The sequence below is a fragment of the Bos mutus genome, chromosome 5, assembly GCF_027580195.1.
Source record: "Bos mutus isolate GX-2022 chromosome 5, NWIPB_WYAK_1.1, whole genome shotgun sequence".
Lineage (NCBI taxonomy): Eukaryota > Metazoa > Chordata > Mammalia > Artiodactyla > Bovidae > Bos > Bos mutus.
In genome coordinates, this window is record NC_091621.1 from 75,335,982 (window position 1) to 75,362,430 (window position 26,449).

The 26,449-nt window shown below is 35.5% G+C and overlaps 2 protein-coding genes across 5 annotated transcripts in view; both read left to right on the forward strand.

Moving 5' to 3' along the window:
* On the forward strand, positions 1-12,436 carry LOC102284891 (natural killer cells antigen CD94). 2 transcript variants are annotated; one of them, XM_070371087.1, is made up of 7 exons: positions 1-214; positions 1,091-1,183; positions 1,318-1,368; positions 2,869-2,913; positions 3,070-3,221; positions 3,979-4,082; positions 9,687-12,435. In XM_070371087.1, the coding sequence occupies exons 1-7, from the start codon at positions 208-210 to the stop codon at positions 9,706-9,708; spliced, it is 474 nt and encodes a 157-aa protein (XP_070227188.1). In that variant the 5' UTR covers positions 1-207; the 3' UTR covers positions 9,709-12,435. The 2 variants fall into 2 exon arrangements, with proteins under 2 accessions (XP_070227188.1, XP_005898703.2); XM_005898641.3 differs by having other exon boundaries at positions 4-214; positions 4,865-12,436.
* The window catches only part of LOC106700968 (killer cell lectin-like receptor subfamily B member 1B allele A), a 27,568-nt gene continuing 10,876 nt past the window's right edge, over positions 9,758-26,449 (forward strand). Inside the window, exons 1-4 of one of the 3 annotated variants that reach the window (XM_070371085.1) lie at positions 9,758-9,788; positions 22,658-22,753; positions 25,318-25,416; positions 26,197-26,268. In XM_070371085.1, coding sequence (XP_070227186.1) covers positions 22,660-22,753; positions 25,318-25,416; positions 26,197-26,268 — 265 coding nt within the window. In that variant the 5' untranslated portion in view covers positions 9,758-9,788; positions 22,658-22,659. Of the gene's footprint in view, positions 9,789-20,943; positions 21,104-22,657; positions 22,754-23,763; positions 23,929-25,317; positions 25,417-26,196; positions 26,269-26,449 lie in introns of those variants that run through there. The other 2 variants (XM_014479091.2, XM_070371086.1) reach the window with 2 other exon arrangements.

Genomic DNA, 26,449 nt, shown 5'->3' on the forward strand with positions numbered 1-26,449 from the left:
TTTTACTGCTTCTTGTTCATACTACACATCCTTGTCTCGTCAGCAGAAGATACAAGCACATGTTGATTCACAGTTCTTCTTTTTTAAAATTTCTTCACAACTTTTGGGGTGTTGGTAGCCTCCAGCTTAGCTCCATGGACTCATCTCACTATCCTTGAACAAGCATCCACAGTGCTTTATCTGCGTCGACATTAGACAACATCTCACATGGCAGGTATGTGCAGCCCAAGTCATAAAGTGAAAAAATAAAAATAACCAAAAATATATCTCATGGGTATGGCTAATTTTGGGCAACATGTTAAGAAAAAATGTGTACAGTTTTAAGTTTCTCATATATTAGCACTTTTTAATTTCATTTTTCTGATTCTTCACTGTCACTTAGAGATGATTTTGTGAAGTATTCTCAAAACAGATTTAAAGAGTGGATTTTGACCAGGATAGCTCTAAATTCTGATTGAGATATAAATTTACCAGGAAAATTATCCTAGGTTTTCCTACCTACCTAATGGGAATCATGTGCTCCACCTTGTGATGCTTATGTTGTTGTTACTAATATAAGTTTGTTATCAATATATCAGGGTTATCCTGGGGGCTCAGACAGTAAAGAGTCTGCCTACAATGAGGGAAACCCATGTTCAATCCCTGGGTTGGGAAGATCCCCTGGAAAAGGGAATGGCACCCACTCCAGTGTTCTTACCTGGATAATTCCATGGACTGAGAAAACAAGTGAGCCACAGTCCGTGGGGTCGCAAAGAGTTGAGTCCATAAAATGGAACTTAGTGCCTGTTTGTCTCTTTTTACTACAGATCTCTAAGCTTCTTTTCAAATTAAAAAGTAAATGGTAAATACATTGTACTGAGACAGAACTGATAAAGAAGAAAAGGTACTGAAAATCTCAATGAAGAACAAAGTACATCATATTGAAATATTGGTATTGGATAGAGTTCTCAATGGACTGTCTTCATTTTCAAACATTTTACTGGCAAAATGGGTTATCAAACCAAAGAACCTTTTGGATTCTTTCACTGGTTTCTGCCTTTAAGAACTCCTGTATTTGATCTTTAAATTATTATCCCATCTTTCTTTATAGCTTTTCGGACCACTGCATGGAGGTTGATCTCTGGGGTCTTAGGAGTAATATGCCTTGTGTTGATGGCTGCTTTGGGAGTTCTGTTAAAAAATTGTAAGTTTTTCTAGTCAAGATCAAAATTGTCATGAAACTATCTTACAATAAAAGTTTGATTTTTCTAATGTGGAGTATTTTGTTATTTCATAAAACAGTGTCTGATAAAGTAAATTTCTAATCATTTCTTCCAGCACTTACTAAACAAAGTGTTCAGCCTGGACCCTCTGCAGATCTTCAGGAAGGTAGAGTTCCTACTTTGGAAATCTTTCTTGTTGATAAAGAATAAAATAAGCAGTTTCCTGTTTTTCTCATACAGAAGCTTGATGGAATATTATAGTCATCAAAACTTGCCTGCTTGTTGTAGGATAGTCTTCTTTCATTGTTCACATAAGAATTTATTAGATTTCATCAAATAAGTATTATTTGTATATTTAAATAATAAGGAAAATATTACCCTGAAAAAAATTTTTTCAATGTTGTGTTCATGTTTAAGTAGCAAATAAAAAATACATTATATTTTTATATTTATATTATATATATACATGATACTTACATTAAAGTAAATATTATAGCCAATCCTAATTACCTCATTGTGTTTGTTTATAACCCATACATTTATATCTCTTTACCTTTACCTCTGCTTCTTCTATAACTCAGAAAGCAGCATGGAGATTTTTGCAGTTCTAAACCCTACTTAACACTTAACCTGTGAAAGTCAGCTCAAAGTCCTAGCTGTTGTTTTTTTTTTTTGTCTCAAACACTCTCCAAGTTGTTTTACTATCTTCTTTGTTCATATAGCATCTTCATTCATATTTTTTTTTTCCTGAGCATTTTCCTGGCTTTATTAAGATACAATTAAGATACAATTGACAAATGATGTTGTATAAGTTTAATGTCTGCAATGTGTTGATTTGATGTACTTATTACTATAATATTATTACCACTGTAGCACTAGCTACTGCCTCCATCATGTCACACAACTATCATTTCTGTTTGTGGTAAAAATATTTAAGAACTACTCCTGCAGCAATTCACGAGTATTTATACCACAATACTGTTAGCTCTAGTTATAATGGTGCACAGTAGATTCCCAGAATGAATTCATCTTCTAACTGAAAGCTTCTATTTTTTTTTTTTAATTGTTTTTGGCCTCACCTCACAGCTTTTGGGATTTTAGTTCCACTATCACAGATTGGACCCAGGTACTCAGCAGTGAAAGCATTGAGTTTTAACCACTGGACCACCAGGAAATTTCCATGTACCTTTTGACCAACATCTCGCTATTTCCCCCATATCTCAGCCCTTGTTAACCACCATTCTACTCTACACCCTCAAAATTGTTTATTTGACAAAGATTTGAGTGCCTGCCATGTCATAGAACTTTTATCACCAAGGATGGTCAATACTGAAGACACCATCACTAATATATTTGGTGGTCAGACTTCTGGCTAATCATATTATTTATCATCATTTTGAAAATAAAATATGCAGAATTTTTCTCTCAGAAAATATGCTATAATTCTTTTTTCATTTTAATACTTCTTTCATCTAGTTTACTTTTAATTACATAGAAAAAATCAGCTTTGGATCACTGCCTTAAAAAGGGTTCTTCTAATCACCTCACATCCTACAATCTGCTATACTGTTTATTTGAACACAGTGAATTTCTTGTGTATACTTACCCAGATTAGCATTAAAAATAGTTCATAAAGACTAAAATGTATGCAATTCTCTCTCTCTAGAATATAATCTCCATGAAGAAGAAGAGTCATGTCTGGGTTGTTCAGGTAGATATCTGCTGATGTGTAGTGTATGCAGTAAATTCTCAAAGAATATTTGTAGACACAATTAATAAATAACAAATGCTTTTTGAATGAGAAAGTAGCACTGAAAAGAAACTGGATCTCCAATGTCATCAAGTCATGTTTTATTTTTTCTCTTAGGATCTGGCTGTTATTCTTGCCAAGAAAAGTGGATTGGCTACCAATGCAACTGTTATTTCATTTCTAATGAATTAAAAACACGGAAAGACGGTAGGGATTTTTGTGTTTCTCATAATTCCAGTCTACTTCAGATACAAACCAGAAATGAACTGGTAAGTATTTAATTCTTATTTTCTACATTTTATTTGACCCAGAAAAATATATTATCTATACTTTGACTCAAGTCTTTAATCAGATAGTAAATGGATGATTATATTTGAACTAATTTCCTATACTTTGAAACCACCATAAAATTGAGCCAAACTTTCTTTAAGGTTTACATTATAGGAGTGCTGACAGATAAAATATAAGAAACTGTTTAGAGAGTATTCAAAGAAGAGATAATAGGTCATTAGTTTTATTCCAAAAACTTTAAACTTTTAGTTCTTTAAGTGAATTTATAACTGATTTTGTAATTATACAACATTTGCTATCACTCAGGTATAATGTGAAATGAATATGTAGAATATTATAAAATAATAACCCAACTCTTAATAAAAAGTTCTGTAGCTTCCTGAAGAAACTGCGGTAAAGATTTATCCCTCCAGATGCGGTTGATTTGGGATCAGATTTGATTATTGATCCCATTTGAAGGAAGTGTTCCATGAAAACTCTCATACCCTTTATGACATCTTTCATTCCTTCAAGAAGTGAGATTTTTGTGGGTTTTTTTTTTCCTCCATAAATGAATGGGCTTGATGAATGAGAAATAGTAGGCATGTGACTGACTCCTTTTCCCAAATTAGAAGTTAAAAATTATTTTAGTGGGTATAATTGAAAAACTGATGTGGACACTGGCCCCCTTAAAAGTACGTGATTCCTAGAGTAGATTCAAAATAGATTAATATGTTGGTCTCTGTTTCCATGCAGGCTTTTATGAAGTTCAGTACCAGTTTTTACTGGATTGGGCTTTCTTATGATGAAGAACATCACGCCTGGTTGTGGGAGGACAATTCTACTCTCTCCCAAGATCTGTAAGTTTCTGGTACCAAAACCTTTTTTCCTGTTCTTTTTGAGTTTATCCTTAGATCTGATCAGAGAATTGAATATCCAGAACCATTATAACTAAGGTATCCTATTTTGGGCATGAAACTATAAAAAAGAGAATAGATACAACATAATAAAATTTTTAACCACATCCACAGCATCCAAGTGTTTGCTCAAGAGCTTTCGACATATGGTTTTGTTTCCTGCCTTGGTACAAGCACTTGGATATGTATGCATATGTACAGAATCTCACATGTATGAAAGCAGTCCGGAGAAAACAGTATGTCCATTATTTTTCTTATTCTGGTGGAGACTGATATTCTCAGCATTGACCCATGTTTCAAATATTCTGGGTTTATTTCCTGTATATTTATAAGCTTCAAATCTCATTTTCATTCTTAAATATGAGATTTAACAGCATCATACATTGAGAAATTTTATAATCTGATTTTTTCTTGGACTAGACTTAGTTAATACATCTTTAATTAACATAGAAGCAAAGAATAACACATATCAAAATTATTAAAAACAACAACAAAATAAAAAAATCCCATATCAATGCTATTGATTATTGAGCATACTGTGTTTTGGTAACATTGTACTCTGAAATTGTGAAAAATGACTTGAATGAAGAAGATAATGACTCAAGATGTAATATCTCATTCAAATGCTTTTAAATGTTCCCTAATTCTATCATTTAGCAAGAACAGCATCCTTGAACCTTTTCATTTCCTGTTCTTGTATATTAAAATTTTCTTCTTCATTGCAGACTTCCTTTCTTTAAATCTGTAAATCCAAAGAACTGCATTATGTATAACCCAAGAGGAAGGATTTTGGATGCACACTGTGAAAAGAAGTTTCGTTATATCTGTAAACAACAGCTTGTTTAGATGTTTCTTGGGGCAGAAGTGTTGTGCAATGGAAATTCAGTATTACTTAGAATGGTTACAAATTGTATTACCTACCTCTGGGATCTTCGAAATTTCCCAAATTGTGTTTTATCAATCATATACTTTTCATGTATTTGAAAATATATATTTAAAGTTTTTATCACTATACAATTGGTATATAACATTATGTTAGTTTTAGGTATACAACATAACAATAACTAAGACAGTATGCCTAATTCATCAACATATATAGTTACAATTTAAAATTTTGCCCTGTGTTTTAAAATTGATGAAATTTGTGTACCTATACCTGAAATTATAGAGTTAAGATAAATAATTTAATGAATGTTCAATGTATATGGTATGGATTTAACAATTTATGCATCTATTTTTGGAAATAATCTCTGCTGAAATTTAAATAAAACTTAATTCAGGCCAAACAATATATATTAACATCATATTAGTTCTTTGTATGGTGTGCTAAATTGGAAAGTCCCATCCTCATCTTTTTTCCTCTGAAAGTAAAAATAATTTTAGTGTTTGTTTTAAGTTTTTGGTGAATATTTATTCATCTATAAGTTCTAATTTAGACCTGAAAGTGCCATATAATAATTTCTTCATATGTATCACAAGGGTTAAGTAACACATTTGTGTGTCTTATCTTGATGCTACCAAGTTCTGCAGAACAATTGGAAAGTTATATCCAAGTATGTGATCTTACAAGATTGCCTTCACATTTTCCAAGGGGAAGGGGAACCCAAGCTCTGATCACATGAATATACAGTCTTATTTTTTGTTTTTTCAAGTATCTTTCTTGCCTTATGCTTCAGATCAGATCAGATCAGTCGCTCAGTCGTGTCCAACTCTTTGCGACCCCATGAATCGCAGCACGCCAGGCCTCCCTGTCCATCACCAACTCCCGGAGTTCACTCAGACTCACGTCCATCGAGTCAGTGATGCCATCCAGCCATCTCATCCTCTGTCGTCCCCTTCTCCTCTTACCCCCAATCCCTCCCAGCATCTGACAGTAGAAAAAGCCACTCTTACATGTGCATTTAAGATTTCAATTTCTGATCAATCCCCAAAATCTTTTCCTAAATGGCATGTGGTAAAATACTGGACATTTAGTATTTAAGAGGACAGGGAGCAAGCAGGCTTTTTTATTGAGGGGTTTCTGAGTGGGTCAGTGAAGGGAAGGGAACATGATGAGTTGTGATGCTTGCGACCTGAATAGGTTTTTTCCGACCTCAGAAATATCAAAACCCAATTCCCTCTTTTAAAAAATAACTGTTGAATATACATCTAAAGAAATTTGTACTGACATCTCTATTTGCACTCTTCTTTTGTATTTCAATTAAATGATTATAATTAAGAGCTCAAGGTTGATTTTCAAAATACAAAGAGTCAGGAAGAGATAAGAACCTCTCATGTTTTATTTCTCAAAATACAATTATAATAGTAATACAACTTGAAACCTTTGTTCTTGTATGAAGATTGACCTAGGAAAAAGCACTTAGGTTATACTATGAAAAACACAGGATAGCTGTAACATCTTTCAGGTATTTAACTTGGACGTGCATTGCACTTTCTACATATTTAAAATGTTTTGCCTTTGCTGTGTGTGTCATTTTTGTAACAATATAGTTTTAAAATTGCATTTATAAAGATCAGTATAGACAAGCTTATTAAGAAAACAGTTTTCTGTTCCAATTGTCCAATCAATCTGTCCTCTTCCTACACAAAAAAATTTCCTCTGAGTATTTTGCTTGTTTGTTTGTTTTTCCTAAGGAGAAAAAATGTAGGAAATATATTTCTGCATAGGATATGCATAGATCTAAGTTTATTTTCTATGCAGGAAATAATAGAATTTTCATAATTTTTGTCAAGGATGAATATCAACTGTGTTCTTATAGCTACATTCAGGCATAGGTTTGAAATTGCTATTCTAACATCATCACTCTATGAATTTTACATAGTTCAATCGTTTATTTTTAATGAGAACTCATGAAAATTTATTACAATATCACAAGAGCAATGAGGAAACAGAAGGTGTTAAATGTTACAGATTATATCTAATTTCAAAGAATAATCTATTTCAAAGTTGTCTTCACTGAGAAAGGAAAATTCCTGTTGCCTTCTAAAGATAGCTGAGAGGTTTTCTTCAGCTCCCATATCATATCCATATCATCCCATATCATATCCATATCATCAGCTCCTATATCCCATATCATTTCAGCTCCCATATCATTTCAGACTGGGAGCTAACTCAGGTTCAGATAATGAAATACTTATTGCAAAATTCAGACTTAAATTGAAAAAAGTAGGGAAAACCACTAAACCATTAAGGCATGATCTAAATCAAATCCCTTACAATTATACAGTGGAAGTTAGAAATAGATTCAAGGGATTAGATCTGATAGAAAGAGTGCCTGAAGAACTGTGGATGGAGGTTCATGATATTGTATAGGAGGCAGTGATCAAGACCATCTACAAGAAAAAGAAATGCAAAAAAGCAAAATGGCTGTCTGAGGAGGCCTTACAAAGAACTGTGGAGGGAAGAAAAGCTAAAGGCAAAAGAGAAAATGGAAGATATACCCATTTGAATGCAGATTTTCAAAGGATGGAGAGATAAGAAAACCTTCTTCAGTGATCAATGCAAAGAAATAGAGCAAAACAATAGAATGGGAAAGATGAGAGATTGCTTCAAGAAAATTAGAGATACTAAGGGAACATTTTGTGCTTAGATGGGCTCAATAAAGGACAGAAATTGAATGGACCTAACAGAAGGAGAAGATATTAAGAAGAGGTGGCAAGAATACACAGATGAACTGTACAAAAAAGATCATCATGAGCCAGATAATCACAATGGTGTGATCACTCACCTAGAGCCAGACATCCTGGAATGCAAAGTCAATTGGGCCTTAGGAAGCATCACTACAAAGCTAGCACAGGTGATGGAATTCTAGTTGAGCTATTTCAAATCCTAAAAGATGATGTTGTGAAAATGCTGCACTCAAATGCCAGGAAACTTGGAAAACTCAGCAGTGGCCACAGGACTGGAAAAGGTTAGTTTTCATTTCAGTCCCAAAGAAAGGCAATGCCAAATAATGTTCAAACTACCACACGATCGCACTCATCTCACATGCTAGCAAAGTAATGCTCAAAATGCTCCAAGCCAGACTTCAACAGTACATGAACCATGAACTTCCAGATGTTCAAACTGGATTTAGAAAGGCAGAGGAACCAGAGATCAAATTGCCAACATCCGTTGGACTATTGATAAAGCACAAGAGTTCCAGAAAAACATTTAATTCTGTTTTACTGACTGTGCCAAAGCCTTTGACTGTGTGGATCACAACAAACTATGGAAAATTCTTAAACAGATGGGAATACCAGACCATCTGACCTGCCTCCTGAGAAACCTGTATGCAGGTCAAGAAGCAACAGTTAGAACGGAACATGGAACAACAGACTGGTTCCAAATTGGGAAAGGAGTATGTCAGGCTGTATATTGTCACCCTAATTATTTAACTTATATGCAAAGTATGTCATGAGAAATGCTGGACTGGATGAAGCACAAGCTGGAAACAAGATTTCTGGGAGAAATATCAATAACCTCAGATATGCAGAAGACACCATGCTTATGGCAGAAAGTGAAGAACTAAAGAGCCTCTTGATGAAAGTGAAAGAGGGGAGTGAAAAAGCTGACTTAAAACTCAGCTTTTTCAGAAAAAATTCAGAAAACTAAGATCATGGCATCTGGTCCCATCATTTCATGGCAAATAGATAGGGAAACAATGGAAACAGTGACAGATTTCATTTTGGGGGGCTCCAAAATCACTGCAGATGGTGACTGCAGCCATAAAATTAAAAGATGCTTGCTCCTTGAAAGAAAAGCTATGACCAAGCTAGACAGCATATTAAAAAGCAGAGACATTACTTTGCCAGCAAATGTCCGTCTAGTCAAAGCTATGGTTTTTCCAGTAGTCATGTATGGATATGAGAGTTGGACTCTAAAGAAAGCTGAGTGCTGAAGAATTGATGCTTTTGAACTGTGGTGTGGAGAAGACTCTTGAGAGTCCCTTGGACTACAAGGAGATCTAACCAGCCCATCCTAAAGGAAATCAGTCCTGAATATTCATTGGAAGGACTGATGCTGAAGCTGAAACTCCAATACTTTGGTCACCTGATACGAAGAGATGACTCATTGGAAATGACCTTGATGCTGGGAAAGGTGGAAGGAGAAGGGGACAACAGAGGATGAGATGGTTGAATGGCATCACTGACTTGATGGACATGAGTTTGAGCAAACTCCAGGAGTTGGTGATGAACGGGAGGCCTGGCTGCTGCAACCCCTTTCGGTCACAAAGAGTCAGACATGACTGAATGACTGAACTGAACTGAACTGATAATTTCAGGGCATTATCATGTAAAGTGCTAGCTTAAAGAAATGTTACTAGTCATCCATGGCAAAGTGTCCTTCTTACTATTGGCCTCATCATATTAATTACAGTCAATCCAGGACCATCTGACTCATTTCATTGTTATTAATTTTTTCTCCCACTCTTACCTGAATTATGCTTCCTTCATCCTGAAAATCTCTTTGTACTCCTTGGGATGGGAACAATTCCTTTTATAGAAAGGTTTTGCACAAAAATTTTGTTTCTTTCTGATATGATGTTTCTGATGTATTCTCTGTAGGAGTCACTTACTTTTATTTTGATTTCTGCTTTTTGCTCTGAAATGGGCTGATTTGGAAGGAGCGGGGTGAATGACTATCTCACTGTTGGATATAAAGCAAAGGTAAGAGGGTAATGAAATGTGTGAAAAACACACACTATAACAAAACTGTATTTCCATAAGTCAGTTCAGTCTTTCTTCATTTAATTCTGTTACTCAGAATGTGTTACTCATTACCCTGAATGCATGCAATATGGGTTATGTATTGATGGCTAACAAATTATATTTAGAAACCTAAAACCACACATGTTTATTATCTCTCACTATCTGTGGATCTGGAACTGGACACAGCTTAACTATAGTCTTTGTTCAGGGTCTCACTAGATTGAAACCAAGTTCTTGGCCAGGTGGTATTTTCACCTAAAACTCAAGAGTCCTCTTTCAAGCTCAGTCAAGCTTTTGAAAAAAATTTGTTCTATATGTTTGTAAGACTAATACCCATAGCTTACAAAGGACTCCTTTCTGCATAGATAGTCACACCAGGGTTACTTTCTTCTTCAGGACAAGGAATAGCACCCCTGACTCCTCTCTTTATCATGTCTATGTCTCTTTTGGGCTTCCCTGGAGGCTCAGATGGTAAAGAATCTGCCTGCAATGCGGGATACCTGGGTTGGATCCCTGGGTTGGGAAGATCCCCTGTAGGAGGGCATGGCAACCCACTCCAGTATTCTTGCCTGGGGAATCCCCACAGACAGAGACGCCTGGTGGGCTACAGCCCATGGAGTCGCAAAGAGTTGGACATGACTAAGTGACTAAGCACAGCACTCTTTTAATTGTTTCCCTTATGAGGTCAGGTCTCCCCATAATAATCTGTCTTTTGGTTACCTGAGAGTTGACTAATTTGGAACTTTAATTACATCTGAAAAACAGCTTTATTTTGGCCATTTAATGGAATCTAATTACAGCAGCATCCCATCATATTCACAAATCCCCCCTGTAATTTAGTTGGAAGGGATTATATAGGTGCACACCAGGGAGTGAATACTCTGAGGGTTATTTTAGAGCTCTGTTACCACAACAATTTATCCCCCAAAACTATGCTGTAACTGCTACTCCATTGTTTATTGAATTTATATACTGCCCTTTGATTCCTCATAACTAAGAATTTAGTTCAAATGTGTCATGATAAGTAATCTTTTCAATTGCAATATATTACCTCTAAGTTTTTCTATTGTTGTTGTTGAGTCCCTAAATCATCTGACTCTTTTTCAACCCCATAGACTGTAGCCAGTCAGGCTCCTTTGTCCATGGGATTTCCCAGGTAAGAATACTGGAGTGGGTTGCCATTTCCTTCTCCAAGGGATCTTCCCAACGTAGGTATTGAACCCACATCTCTTACATTGGCAGATCAATTCTTTACCACTGAGCTGCCATGGAAGTGACACCTAAATCTGCTTAATGAAATACAGTTATTTTACAGCTGGACTCTTTGCTTACCTCCAGAAAGACTTGAGAATTGTTTACTGGCTGTTGGCCATGATAAGGGCAATTAGTTAACCAACCAAGTAACTAATTAACTCATGACTAATGATGAATTTTTTAAAGCTCAGAATTCCTGAGTAGAATGTATGACCAATTTGTTTATTGATAACGTAAGCTTGAAGTACAGAGAAGGCAACATCACCCCACTCCAGTACTCTTGCCTGGAAAATCCCATGGACGGAGGAGCCGGGTAGGCTACAGTCCATGGGGTCACTAAGAGTCGGACACAACTGAGCGACTTCACTTTCACTTTTCACTTTCATGCATTGGAGAAGGAAATGGCAACCCACTCCAGTGTTCTTGCCTGGAGGATCCCAGGGATGGGGGAGCCTGGTGGGCTGCCGTCTCTGGGGTCGCACAGAGTTGGACACGACTGAAGCGACTTAGCAGCTTAGCAAGCTTGAAGTAATGAGTTAGATATTTAATCTTCACCATGTGAACAGTCTCAGCAGAAAACTTCTGCCTGAGCTGTCCTGTAACCAAGTTTCCACACACATCCATCAGCATAAATACTAGCAGTTTCATCCAGAGAGATGATGAATCATATCTTCAGACAAATAAGAACATTGGGTAGCTTGTTTCTGGATGTTTCTTTGAATTATCTTTCTCCTGTTGTCTTATATTCACTGCCTTTATTAAAAGCTTTACATGAGTATTCTCATTGGAGCCTTCAATTTGTTTCAATTATCTAAACCTGGAAATCTTTGGAACATTTAAACCAACTTTTTCATTTCCATAATTTTGGAACTTTTGAAACATCTTTTATCCTAGTGTAGGGGTTGGAAAACTTTCCCTAAAGAACTGGATAGTAAATATTTTCAACATTGTAAGTTAGTCTCTGTTGAAACTTCTCAACTCTGTGATTTGTAGTGCAAAAGAATACATAAATTAATAGTTTGACTGCATTACAAAAGCACTTTATTTTCAAAGACAAATGATTGGACAAATGTTCACCAACCCCTGTCAAAATGTGTAAAAGAAGACTATATGGACATCAGTGCTACTCTGCACTTCGCTTTATCCTTTTCCTGGTTGTATCTTACCAGTTGTAAATGTACTTACAAATTTTGCTGTATAAAATCAGTTGTATCTTATTAATATCAGTCTGTACTACCTATTATAAAACCTGCATTATAAAATCCAATGTGACAATCTTCCTCTGTATGTTTTTACTTTATTGAGCACAATAAAATGGTTAGACTTGCATTTTTTCCAGCCATTAAAAGCTCCTTTTGTTTGTTAAAACAATAAATAATAACACAGTGAGAACACAGTGAGGCTATAAGAAAGCAAATGCATACATGGAGAACATAGCTGCCTCAGGTTATCATGTTAGATGCTCATTCACTGCGAACTCATGAATCTTCCATACAGGCTTTTAGAGGTTATGAGTGTGGAATAAATTTGAAGTAAAGATCTGAAAGAAAGAGTACTGTAGTAAATACTACCAAATCCTCAGTTTTATATAGCAAAGATGGTTGCTTGATTCCAAATATCCCTCGAACTTCCCTCTCATTTGTAAAAGCAATAAAGGAAACAAATAAAATGATAAAAGATCCATGTTCTTTCATCATCTTCATAGACGGAGCACCACAACCAACAAATTATCTCTAGGTAGAAATACAGCAATATTAAGGAGTTCTTGCTCCAGTCTACCACTGAATGCTTATGGTGCTGGTTAGGGAAATTAGTCCTTAAAATTGTCTATGAGAAAGTGAAAATAGAGAACATAGCTTAAGTGTAGACACAATGAATCTATAAAGATAAACCTGCAACAGTAAGTTCCAAAATACTTAACAAAGGTTGAGACTCGGTAGTTTATAAAACTGGAAAAAGGTTTGAAATGGAAGACAAGAAGTGAGAAACTTGGGAAAGCATTTTTTTTCCTTAGTATTTTTTTTTCCTATTACCTGAGAAACAGGTAATACACATAGGGTGATATCTCATAGAGCTGTGAGTACAAAAGCAAAGATTTAATTTGGAGGATTTAAGACTACTGAGGAAATGAAAGACAAGAAAGACATCCCTTTGGCCTCCCTACTTCTATCGCAATATACCATCCAGGAAGGAAACTGTCAAGAATAGGGCAGAACTGACAGAAGAGGGAGCTCTCTAACTAGGAACCTTAACCATTAAGTAAATGCACTTGTGCTCAGTCTCTCAGCATTGCCCTACTCTTTGCAAGCCTAAGAACAGTAGCCCTCCAGACTCCTCAGTCCATGAAATTTTCTAGGCAAGAATACTGAGGCGGGTAGCCAATTCACTATTCCAGGGGATCTTCCCAATTCAGGGATCCAGCCTGCATCTCTTGAGTCTCCTGTATTGGCAGGCAGATTCTTTACCACTGCTGCCACTTGGGAAGTTCTATTAGATAAATAGGAGTAGAAAAAACAGATTTCATCTATATAGGCCACTTTAAAAAATCAAGAATGTGAAATATAATATTTTTACCTACAAAAAGTCATCCACCTAAAAAAAGGAAACAACCATAAGGCTAAAGAAGACTATATATGTCCCACAAATTAAATTAGATATTTTCATACAGTCATGAAAAGAAATGCACACACACACAAATATTGAAATAAAGCAGAAGTTAATGATGCTCAGGAAAGCAATAGAGAGCTAAAAGCTAAGAGATGAATTAAGATTTATAAGGTAAAAGGAAGCGAAAAAAAGCAATGGATGAAATTCTGATACTATGTACCTATGAGAATTAAATGACAAAGAAAGACATTTTATAATGATAAAAGCCAAATGCTACCGTGAAGATTAAATAATACTGAATTCATCTAGGAAATAACAGTGAGTATATAATATAAAAATTCTAGGAAATGAAAGAAGAAATACATAGTAATGTGTTCACAAAAAGTGACTTAACAGGTCACTCTGAATATAAAACAGAAAGTTTGGACAAAAAATAAGCTATATTACAGATGATGTAAATGATATAGTCAATGTGGTAGATATTCTGGACACAAACTGACCACTATACACTGATAATATAAAATATACCTTCTTTCTAAATGTACCTGAAACATCTGCAAAAATTGAATATATAGAACTCTTGAAAAAAGTAAAAAGGTATAGATACTTCCTTAACTCGATAAAATACATATACACACTTATGTGTGTGTATGTGTGTCTGTGTATTCTAAAGTTAGAATTTTACTTGTAGAAATCTAATGAAAAAAGTGTAAAAATTTCCTGAAACACAAAAAAATAGGCTTCAAAAATATAAAGCTATTTTCTGGTTTAGGTTAAGACCTTTTATTAAGTTAATTTATAAATTTGAAGTGATACCAATAAAAATCCAATGACAGATGGACCAAGTTGACACTGAAGTTCATATGGGAAACTTAGCACATAATATACAGTCAATATGACTGTAAAAGTATAGTTATGAGGAAGTACTAAACCTACTAATTATTAAAACATACCTCAAAAGCCTCCAGGTAAAACAGTGTCCTTGGTAATGACACACAAATAGGCAGACCAAAGAAATAGAACAGAAAGGCCAGAAATAGTGTCAATTTATCAATACATATAGAAATTTAGATTACAATAAAGGTGGTGTCCTCAAATCATAGACTTTTAAATAGATACTATTATTTGGAAAACTAGGTAGGCATTTGTAAAAGATTAAAATTAGATATATGTGCAGCTAGAATTACTCAAGAGTACAACCTTCAACTACATTAAGAGAAAGATAACTTTCCAAAAAGGATTTTGTTAGTGACAGTGATAAAGTAATGGAGGTTTAAAGTCTCTAGAGGCTTAGACAAAGTTTAATTTGAATTCTCAGTCAAATTCTGACTATATTTGATGTTTCAAGCAAATAATTTTATTATCAGAGCCTCAATTTTTAATGTACACAGTGGGACTATCTACCTGTGGATTTGCTGAGAAATTAAAAAAAAAACACCTGAAAAGTAAGCATACAAAACAGAAGTGAGAACATAGTTGATGCTCAGTTAAGATCCGCTGGAGGAGGAAATGGCAAACCCCTCCAGTATTCTTGCCTGAAACATTCCATGGACAGAGGTACCTGGTGGGTGACAGTCCATGGGGTCGCAAAGAGTTGAACACGACTGAGCGATGAGCAACTACGCACACAGCTGTTTTCTTGCTCTGGATTTTCTAGGCTCCTTTGCCATGTTGCTATCTTCCAGAAGTGGGAGAGAGGTGCTAACAGAGATAGAGAAGAAAATGTAAGAATAATCTCACTGAAGAATAAAGTACTCCACTTAAAAATCATGGAGTTAGGGGCTTGAAAAGAACATCTTCCTTTTCCAATGTTTTGTTGCACAAACGACTACATATCAAATACATGACCTAAAGGCTAAGAGATACATTTAAATATTTACTACAAGGATCCTTTTGAATCCTCCCTTGATAGTTCCCACTTTTAAGATCTCCCTCCCTTGACTTTGTGGATCACAACAAACGATGGAAAATTGTTAAAGAGATGGGAATACCAGACCACTGACCTGCCTCCTGAGAAATCTGTATGCGGGTCAAGAAGCAACAGTTAGAACCAGACATGGAACAACAGACTAGTTTGAAATCGGGAAAGGAGTATGTCAAGGCTGTATATTGCCACCCTGCTTATTTAACTTATATGCAGAATACATCATGAGAAATGCTGGAATGGATGAAGCACAAGCTGCAATCAAGATTTCCAGGAGAAATATCAATAACCTCAGATATGCAGAAGACACCCCACTTATGTGTCTTCTGTGAAGAACTAAAGTGAAGAACTAAAGAGCCTCTTGATGAAAGTCAAAGAGTGAAAAAGCTGGCTTAAAACTAAACATTCAGAAAACTAAGATCATGGCAATCTGGTCCTATCACTTTATGGCAAATAGATGGGGTAACAATGGAAACAGTGGGAGACATTTTTTGGGTTCCAAAATCACTGCAGATGGTGACTGCAGCCATAAAATTAAAAGATGCTTGCTCCTTGGAAGAAAAGCTATGACTAACCTAGATAGCATATTAAAAAACAGAGACATTACTTTGCAAACAAAGTTCTGTCTAGTCAAGGCTATGGTTTTTCCAGTAGTCATGTATGGATGTGAGAGTTGGACTATAAGGAAAGCTGAGGGCCAAAGAATTGATGCTTTTGAATTGTGGTGTTGGAGAAGACTCTTGAGCGCCCCTTGGATTGCAAGAAGATCCAACCAGCCCATCCTAAAGGAAATAAGTCCTGAATATTCATTGGAAGGACTGGATGCTGAAGCTGAACCTCCAATACTTTGGCCACCTGATGCAAAGAACTGACACATTGGAAAAGACCCTGATGCTGGGAAAGATTGAAGGCAGGAGAAGAAGGGGACAACAGAGGATGAGATGGTTGGATGGCATCACCGACTCAATGGACGTGAGTTTGAGTGATCTCCTGGAGTTGGTGATGGACAGGGAGGCCTGGTGTGCTGCAGTCCATGGGGTCCAACAAAGAGTTAGACATGACTGAGCAACTGAACTGAACTGAACTGAATTGAACTGAGCTCCCTTGACTCTTCTCTCCATTGCTTCCTCTGCATTTTTTCAGCCTTCTCCATTAAGGCTTATTTCCAAGACTTTAGAAGTCTTGCACCTTGTATTGAATTTTGGTGTGAATCTTGTTTTAAAACGATTAAGCATTTCTAATGAAGTTTTTATGAGACTCCAAGCTTTTCAGAAGTATTTTCACTATAAATGTTTTATTTTGCCAATACATAACATTTTAAACATTTCATGTACTTCCTGAAACCTGAACCTAATCTCATAAATATCTAATGCCTTCTTACAACATTTTTCTAAACACAGTTTTCAGGTAAATTCTCTCCAGAAACCACCATAATCTTTCAGGTTCTAATATCTGTAAATATTGTGAACCAATCCCAGTGGCTGGTTTAATCTGAAAATAGAGGATTTCAGTATTTCCCCATTCAGGAGTATGAGAGAATGCAACAGTAAGAGTCTCCCTTTCTCCATTGTAGGGTGGTCCAATTCCAATGTTCACTGATGTAAGGATGATAGTAAATGTTTAACATCTCTGTGTTAATGAATAATGGAAATATGAGCTTGATATGCAAGCTTGTTTCCTCTCTGAGTACATATGATTACATAACAGATTACAAACAAATCACAGTGAATTCTGATTACCTGCTTGGGATTACTCAGAGCCCTTGCTGTGTTTCTCTTTTCCTTTGCTCCTTTGCTCCTGCTGTTAACTACATGACTCAGGAAATAATTCAAAATTGAAGCATTTCTAACTCCTTCTTATCCTGTATCCATCTCAAAATCCAATTGCCAACATGAATTCCTTCTTTTTTGAGTGATTCCTAAAACTTTTTATCACTTTTCTGTGATCATGTAGCCTTTCTTTCACGACTCACTTCCACGATTTCAGTGTTGTGCATGTGGCAACATTTGAATTATTACCATAAACTGTGATTTGTGAGTATTAATGAGAGAAAAGTAAATAAGACATTATCGCTAGGATAGCATGTAACCAGATTTTCAGCTAATATTTTTTAAGTTTAGCAACCTTTGGAGAAAAATAAAAACACTTCCTGAACATCTATCGAAATTCCACAACTAAACTACCTAATTAAGGTGCAAATACTTTTTTTCCCCAATTTACTTTTGGCTAAAAAATTTAGTCAATATACAAGGTTCTTTCCTGGCCCAGTAAATGTGAAAATGCTATTAATAAGTTATTGGTAATATTAGTTATAATAACATAATAAGAATAACTTATTGTTAAACTTATTGAACAACTTGTAATTAATAAATTATTGTAATTAATTGTAATTAATAAATAACCCTTTATAATATGGTGTAAAGGATTATTTCTGACTTATTTAGTCATATCCCTGTGCACTTCACACTTCAGTGAATATAGTAGTTTCTTAATTAATTTTGACTCATCAGTTTAGTTCAGTTCAGTCGCTCAGTCATGTCTGACTCTTTGCAACCCCATGAATCACAGCACGCCAGGCCTCCCTGTCCATCACCAACTCCCGGAGTCCACCCAAACCCATGTCCATCAAGTCGGTGATGCCATCCAGCCATCTCATCCTCTGTTGTCCCCTTCTTCTCCTGCCCCCAATCCTTCCCAGCATCAGGGTCTTTTCCACTGAGTCAATTCTTCACATCAGGTCGCCAAAGTACTGGAGTTTCAGCTTTAGCATCAGTCTTTCCAATGGATATTCAAGACTGATTTCTTTTTGGATGGACCTGTTAGATCTCTTTGCTGTCCAAGGGACTCTCAAGAGTCTTCTCCAACACCACAATTCAAAAGCATCAATTCTTCAGTGCTCAGCTTTCTTCACAGTCCAACTCTCACATCCATACATGACTACTGGAATAACTATAGCCTTGACTAGACGGATCTTTGTTGGCAAAGTAATGTCTCCACTTTTTAGTATGCTGTCTAGCTTGGTCATAGCTTTTCTTCTGGAGTGAGCGTCTTTTAATTTCATGGCTGCAGTCACCATCTGCAGTGATTTTGGAGCCCCAAAAAATAAAGTCTGACACTGTTTCCACTGTTTCCCCATCTATTTCCCATGAAGTGATGGGACCAGATGCCATGATCTTAGTTATATGAATGTTGAACTTTAAGGCAACTTTTTCACTCTCCTCCTTCACTTTCACCAAGAGTCTTTTTAGTTCCTCTTCACTTTCTGACATAATGGTGGTGTCGTCTGGATATCTGAAGTTATTGATATTTCCCACAGCAATTTTGATTCCAGCTTGTTTGCTCATAGAAATGAAAAAAAAAAAAAGGATGTTTTTTGATTGAATAAATACTAGTAAAAAATGTTGAAAATTCAAACATTAATTATGTTTTATATTCTACCCTTAGACTCTGGCTTCTGTGCTTGTCCAGAAAGTAGATTGAATACAGATGTAACTGTTAGTTCTTTCAGTTCAGTTCAGTCACTCAGTCGTGTCCAACTCTTTGCGACCCCATGAATTGCAGCACGCCGGGCCTCCCTGTCCATCACCAACTCCCGGAGTTCACTCAGACTCATGTCCATCGCGTTGGTGATGCCATCCAGCCATCTCATCCTCTGTCGTCCCCTTCTCCTCCTGCCCCCAATCCCTCCCAGCATCAGAGTGTTTTCCAATGAGTCACTTCTTTGCATGAGGTGGCCAAAGTACTGGAGTTTCAGCTTTAGCATCACTCCTTCCAAAGAACACCCAGGACTGATCTGATTCCAGCTGTGCTTCTTCCAGAGCAGCGTTTCTCATGATGTACTCTGCATATAAGTTAAATAAGCAGGGTAACAATATACAAGATTGCTGGGAGAAATATCAATAACCTCAGATATGCAGATGACACCACCCTTATGGCAGAAAGTGAAGAGGAACTAAAAAGCCTCATGATGAAAGTGAAAGTGGAGAGTGAAAAAGTTGGCTTAAAGCTCAACATTCAGAAAACTAAGATCATGGCATCTGGTCCCATCACTTCATGGGAAATAGATGGGCAAACAGTGGAAACAGTGTCAGTCTTTGTTTTTTGGGGGCTCCAAAATCACTGCAGATGGTGACTGCAGCCATGAAATTAAAAGACGCTTACTCCTTGGAAGGAAAGCTATGGCCAATCTAGATAGCATATTGAAAAGCAAAGATATTACTTTGCCAACAAAGGTACATCTAGTCAAGGCTATGGTTTTTCCAGTGGTCATGTATGGATGTGAGAGTTGGACTGTGAAGAAGGCTGAGCGCCGAAGAATTGATGCTTTGGAACTGTGGTGTTGGAGAAGACTCTTGAGAGTCCCTTGGATTGCAAGAAGATCCAACCAGTCCATTCTGAAGGAGATCAGCCCTGGGATTTCTTTGGAAGGAATGATGCTAAAGCTGAAAGTCCAGTGCTTTGGCCACTTCATGTGAAGAGTTGACTCATTGGAAAAGACTCTGGTGCTGGGAAGGATTGGGGGCAGGAGGAGAAGGGGACGACAGAGGATGAGATGGCTGGATGGCATCATTGACTCGACGGACGTGAGTTTGAATGAACTCTGGGAGTTGGTGATGGACAGGGAGGCCTGGCGTGCTGCTATTCATGGGGTCACAAAGAGTTGGACACGACTTAGTGACTGAACTGAATTGAAGCTAAAATAATGCTAGAATTGTCAAAATGTTTTAAGTGTTTTCTATTCCACCAAGAGTTAAATTATTTTGGGAAAATGAATTTTATTTAAATGTGAATAATTCATTGATTAGTATTTGTAGTTTTGTTTTTTAGTGACTATAGCAGATTTAAATTATTTGGGAATTAATTACCCACTAATAATAAATGCTGAGAACTGTGAAAATTTGCATGCACCATCTAATGATGAAAAATAGTACTTACCTTAGAACAGAAAGAGTTGATAAAGAGACATCACAAGTGTCTATAAATAATAGTTCCAAAATAGCATGTAAAATGTAAATATAAAATGAATGTAAAATGTAATAAAGTCCACTGGAAATAATTAAAAGCACTTGAAGCTACCTTTAAAAAAAAAAACAATAAATGATGTATTCAAGTATGTCTGTGACAAAGCATGGGTTGAGTAAAACTGGTCTTTAGTGAAAATATGTTAGGTATCTTGTGTAATTTAAGGTAAGATTGATGACATGCCCAATCTAGAGATGATACAGAGCTAAACTGAGCAGCAGTAAAACAGTTTCCTGTGTGGCTACATCCAGAGCACTCTTATTCTTGAATTCTGCTCTCACCTGTCAGAGTCTCTCATATGACAGGCAAAGGCATTATTAGCCTGTGTATTTCTTTTCTTGGCTTACTTTCTGGGCTCTTGATGATCAAAATTCTTAAATTCAAACTGCTGTGATAAAAGATAAGATTGCTTCTTCCGAGGATATAGACACACACTCAAGTTCAGACGCTGTCTTCTAAAAATCAGGTATTTGTTAATTTCCCAGATTTCTATTGTTTCTCAACATGTATTTTTGGAATTTTGAGTGAATTTGGATCAAATAAACTGAAGTTATAGATGCAAAGACAAACGTATATGTTTTAAATGTACAAATGTAGATATGTTTTAAAAATAATAATATAATTTTATATGATTATATATAATTTTCAATCATATATATATATATACATTTATATATCTCTATAAATATCACTTGGGAGAAAAGGAAATAAAAGTATTATTATCACTGATACTATTTAATTTGACATTTTATGATACCTTGACATTATTAACTGGAATAAATTTGAGGTTTAAAGAAAATAAATGAGGAAATATAAAATTCCAAAAGGGTAAAGCATAATTAGACATAATTAAACTATGCATAAATTGGATATATTATCCTTTAGTAATAGCATAAAAATTTTTCACAATGATTCCTATCAAATTTTCTAAAATGTTTAATCATGAAAAGTATTTTTCAAATTATTTCAGATTAATGTTTAATACACAAACTGTTACTTTTTATACTTCATATAGAAAGCTAATGAACAATTAAAGCAATAACAAAGGTTAATAAGATGTATTAAGAAATTCACAATACATTGGGGACACGTTAATGAAAGATAAGATAAGGTAAAAGGAGATAACTAATTGGATGGTGATAAACGAAAAATAATGAGAAAAATTGGAAAAAGAGATTAATTGTTATTGGAGGATCTGGAAATTTTATTAAAGGTGGTAGAATTTGATCTACAGATTCATTATGAGCAAATAGAGGAGGAAAATGTACTTGAGAAGGAAGAATTTGAGCAAAACACTGAAATTGGAGAAGTGCTTGTGGTATGTTGAGAAAGAACAAATGTGTCAGTGGAATTATGGGGAAAATGAAAATAAATTGAGTTGAAAGATAAGACTAGAAAGAAAGCAGGAACAGGTGAAATTGTGAAAGAATGGAAGTGCCAAGCTATAAGGATAAATTTCAGTCGAAAGAATTCAGTAAAGCCATCAGATCATCTTTTGCGTTTTTACTTATAAATAAATGATATTAACAGATTTGCAATTGTGAGTAGATAATATTTAAAAGGCCAAAAGTAATATACTATAGCAACTACTTTGCGTGTGTGCTCAGTCGCTCAGCTGTGTCCATCTCTTTGTGACCCCATGGACTACAGCCCCCCAGGATCCTCTGTCCAGGGAATTTTCCCCCATGAATGCTGTAGTGGGTTGCCATTTCATCCTCCAAAGGATCTTCCTGACCCAGGGATTAGACCTGCTTCTCCTGCATTGGCAGGTGGATTCTTTACCACTGAGCCACTTGAGAAGTCCTACGAACTCATTAAGTAACAGTTAAAAATTAATATTTCTTCATTCTTAAAATATTTTCATATTTGTAATTGTATTCTAACCAATTAGAATTCACTAGTTATTCAAATTCAATCCCAATATCATTTTATTCAATACCAATTTTACTTATGGATTTCACAATTTACATGAATTTAAAATGAATTTTTTTGTTCATTTTCTTGTATCTCTGCCTTTCAGTAATGAGTGAAGAAGTTGTAACTTACTCCGATTTGCTATTTCAACCATCATCTCAGCCACAGAGGGGACAAAGACTTGAAACTACCAAGAGAAAAGGTCTTTCATGTTTTCTACTTAAAAAATACGCAGAATTATTCATTATCATGCTTATATGCACACACACATGATCTAAATGTTTTTTTTCTTACTAAACAAAGAAAATAAGTGCTTTTGAGGGAAGATTATATTTTTCCCCATGAGAGTCATCACTGTAACTATGTTGTAAACATAATATCAGCATTTTTAGACTGAATGAAATGTTTGAGGATCGAGATATGCTGTTTATCATTTTCTATCATTTAAGATATCAACACTATATAGTAGGATATTTGGAAAATAGAGAAGTGAGAAAATGAAGAGATAATTTCATTATTCTAACGCAGTTGCTGTGAATTAGGGACTACTTTTCTTGTTTTCCTGGTTTGTGTATTTGCTGGCATAGTGTGTTCAAAGTGTACTTTTTCAAGTGCCGTGCTTCTTGATACACAAACGCCAATGTTATTAATTTACTGGTGCGTATGATTATATGGATTCAATGATATATCTTCCTATCATTTAAAATTTGCTTTCATTTGTACTTTTCCTATTGCTAATTTGCAGTCCTCATATGTTTTAAATCAATATGTAGAATGATTAGAAGTGAGCTGTGTATCAGTGTCCTAGTTCTATTTTGTCTTACATCAAATGGATATTCAATACTTTGACTAAGATGTATTATTTTAATGGGAACCTCAATTGATTACTTTCCAAATTTTTAGATTGTTAATTATTACAATATGGTTTATGATATACAGATTCACCATGAGGTTAATTAAGAAGTATTTTTAAATTTTGCTTAATATATTGTCAACAAATTTTTAAAGACCCCTTAATACCTAATACACTCTGCTTGTTATAGATTCAGAAATTGTTTTCTTTTTAAAATTCTGATGAACAATTCATCTTACCAGTGTCTGTACTTCTTATCAATGCAGCTACTAGTAGATTTGTATGGGAAAACCTACTGGTTTGGGAAAACTTTATTAATGATATTATTAATTGTATGTATGTGCATAAGTATGTATACAGTGACATACTTCACCACAGTTCATATTTTACCATGGATCAAACAGAACAACTTAGAGCCATCATCCTGTCTTTAAGTTTATTTTTACCTAATAAAGCTTCTTAGATTTTCACTGTCTATAAAGTTCTTTCACAGATGGAAATCAATTACCAAAAAACTCCACAAGGTAAGTTTCATGCTTATACCCAATATAAAAATATAAACAGAGACATGATAGTTAAATGTTCTAGAGATTAGAGTATGTAATTGATGGAAATCAATTTTTAGCTGAAAAGACCCAAACTTTTTCTTCTTCTGATGACAACAGGTGGATATTCTGTCCCTTCCTTTGTGGCGTGTATCCTGTATTGGTGGATTTTGTGTGTGAGGAAGTTTCTTCTCTCTGCTCCAGCTAAGGTCCTCTGCTTTGTACAATTTCAGGATATTGGGAAGAAGCTGGTTTTCTGTCTCTTCTCTAGAAGCAGATGGTTTTTGCCTACTGTCAATGCAGGGTACAGGGTGGGCTTGTTGTTTTTTAGTCACTAAATTGTGTCTGATCCTTCACGACCCCATGGGCTACAGCTCTTCTGGTTTCCCTGTGCTTCACTACCTTCTGGAGCTTGCTCAAACTCATGTCTATTGAGTTGGTGATGCCATCCAACCATCTCATCCTCTGTTGTACCCTTCTCCTCCTGCCTTTAGTCTTTCCCAGCATCAGGGTCTTTTCCAATGTGTCTGCTGTTTACATCAGGTGGCCAAAGAATTGAAACTTCAGCTTTCATCATCAGTCCTTCCAATGAATATTCAGTGTTGATTTCCTTTAGAATTGATTGGTTTGATTGCCTTGCTGTCCAAGGGACTCTCAAAAGTCTTCTCTATCACCACAATTTGAAAGCATCAATTCTTTGTCCTTCAGCTTTCTTTGTGGTCCAACTCACATATCCATACATGACTACTGGAAAAACTATAGCTTTGACTAGATGGACCTTTGTCGGCAAAGTAATGCCTCTGCTTTTTAATACACTGTCTAGGTTTGTCATAGCTTTACAGGTTTCTGAGGAGGTTGGGAAGGTGACCTGGTATTCCTATCTCTTTAAGAATTTTCTACAGTTCGTTTTGATTCATACAGTCAAAGGCTTTAGTGTAGTCAATGAAGCAGAAGTAGATGTTTTTCTGGAACAACTTTGCTTTTTCTATGATACAACAGATATTGTCAGTTTGATCTCTGATACCTCTGCCTTGAAGTCTGCTTTTAGCCTTGAAGATTTGTTGAAATACTTTAATATGGCTTCCACTTTTCTTCCTATGCTTTGCCAAAGGTGAAGTAGAGTTTGCGTGCTGTCTTTCCATAGAGTCGGGGCTTTATCTCTTTAGAATTCAGATCACCTGATCACTTTATCAATTCAACTGCCTCATTCCCTCAATATGTTATGATTTTGTAGATTGCCTTCCTTTTCTCTATTTTTAGGATGTGAGCTACAATGCTATAGAGTTTACTGCACCTTAAACAGAAGCAGAACTCTGAATAAACATTTAGAGTTGATGTTACAAGATGTATTCATCTCTCTCTCTATAGATCACCCTACTCCATTTTCTTCATGGAAATATGTTGCTGTGTTTCTGTGGATCATTTGCCTGGGGCTTCTTCTGTCTGTTGGATACTTGGTCATTGAGTGTAAGTCAAAATATGAAATAGAAGTTTACTTTTCCGTTATTCACATAGTGAAATGTATTGAAGATAATACATCATTTTGATCAGTTCTATTTTTTAAAGAAGTAAATATTCTCTGCACAAAACTTAATTTCTTAGAGACATATAAAAATGTTGTCCATTTTAAAGCATATCAAGAATATTACATACTGCCTTACTATTTGTTCTCATGTTTCCTTTACCAGAAATAACTTAAAAATTTTTTTCTCTGTGATGGACTCTGTAGGAGAGGGAGGGAGGGGATGATTTGGGAGAATGGCATTAAAACATATATAATATCATATAAGAAATGAATTGCCAGTCCAGGTTTGATGCTGGATACAGGAAGCTTGGGGCTGGTGCACTGGGATGACCCAGAGGGATGGTATGGGGAGAGAGGTGGGAGGGGGGTTCAGGATGGGGAACACGTGTACACATGGTGGATGCATGTTGATGTATGGCAAAACCAATACAATATTGTAAAGTAAAAAATAATAATAATAATAAAATAAAAAAAGAAAAAGCTTTCTTATACTGTTATCAGAACAATATTTCTTTCTTCTTTGATTTATGGCTGTGTAAACTTGTATATGTACTATAATTTGATTTTCATGATTATGACTTTATTACATTTAAGTTCTTTGAAGTAAATGATGCTTCATTCATCATTTTTGTAGCTCTGAATTCAGCACAATGTTTTACCTATAGAAATGTGTCATATTTTTCTTTTTGAGTTTAAAACTGACCTTTCTGAGTTCTCCTCAGTGAATAAAAAGCCATTTCACCCAGAAGGATGTCCAAGAAATAGCTCCTCCAACACGGAAGCAAATAAAACAGGTAATTTTGGATGAGTCCCTGAGTCATAATTTTATTTGCAGGAGATAAGAGACAATTAACTGTTTTGTTTAATGCATGTAACTGGATATGTGTAATGATGATGGCACTATTAAATGACAACCTGAAGTTAAATAAAATATTTCCACAAGGCATCATAATTTTGGGGCTTATCTATATGATT

Bases quoted from the DNA above. Each gene is read 5' to 3' on its own strand.
- LOC102284891 (XM_005898641.3), top strand. The intron at 3,222-3,978 runs GTAAGTATTTAA...GTTTCCATGCAG, and splicing joins TACAAACCAGAAATGAACTG to GCTTTTATGAAGTTCAGTAC. The intron at 4,083-4,864 runs GTAAGTTTCTGG...TCTTCATTGCAG, and splicing joins TCTACTCTCTCCCAAGATCT to ACTTCCTTTCTTTAAATCTG.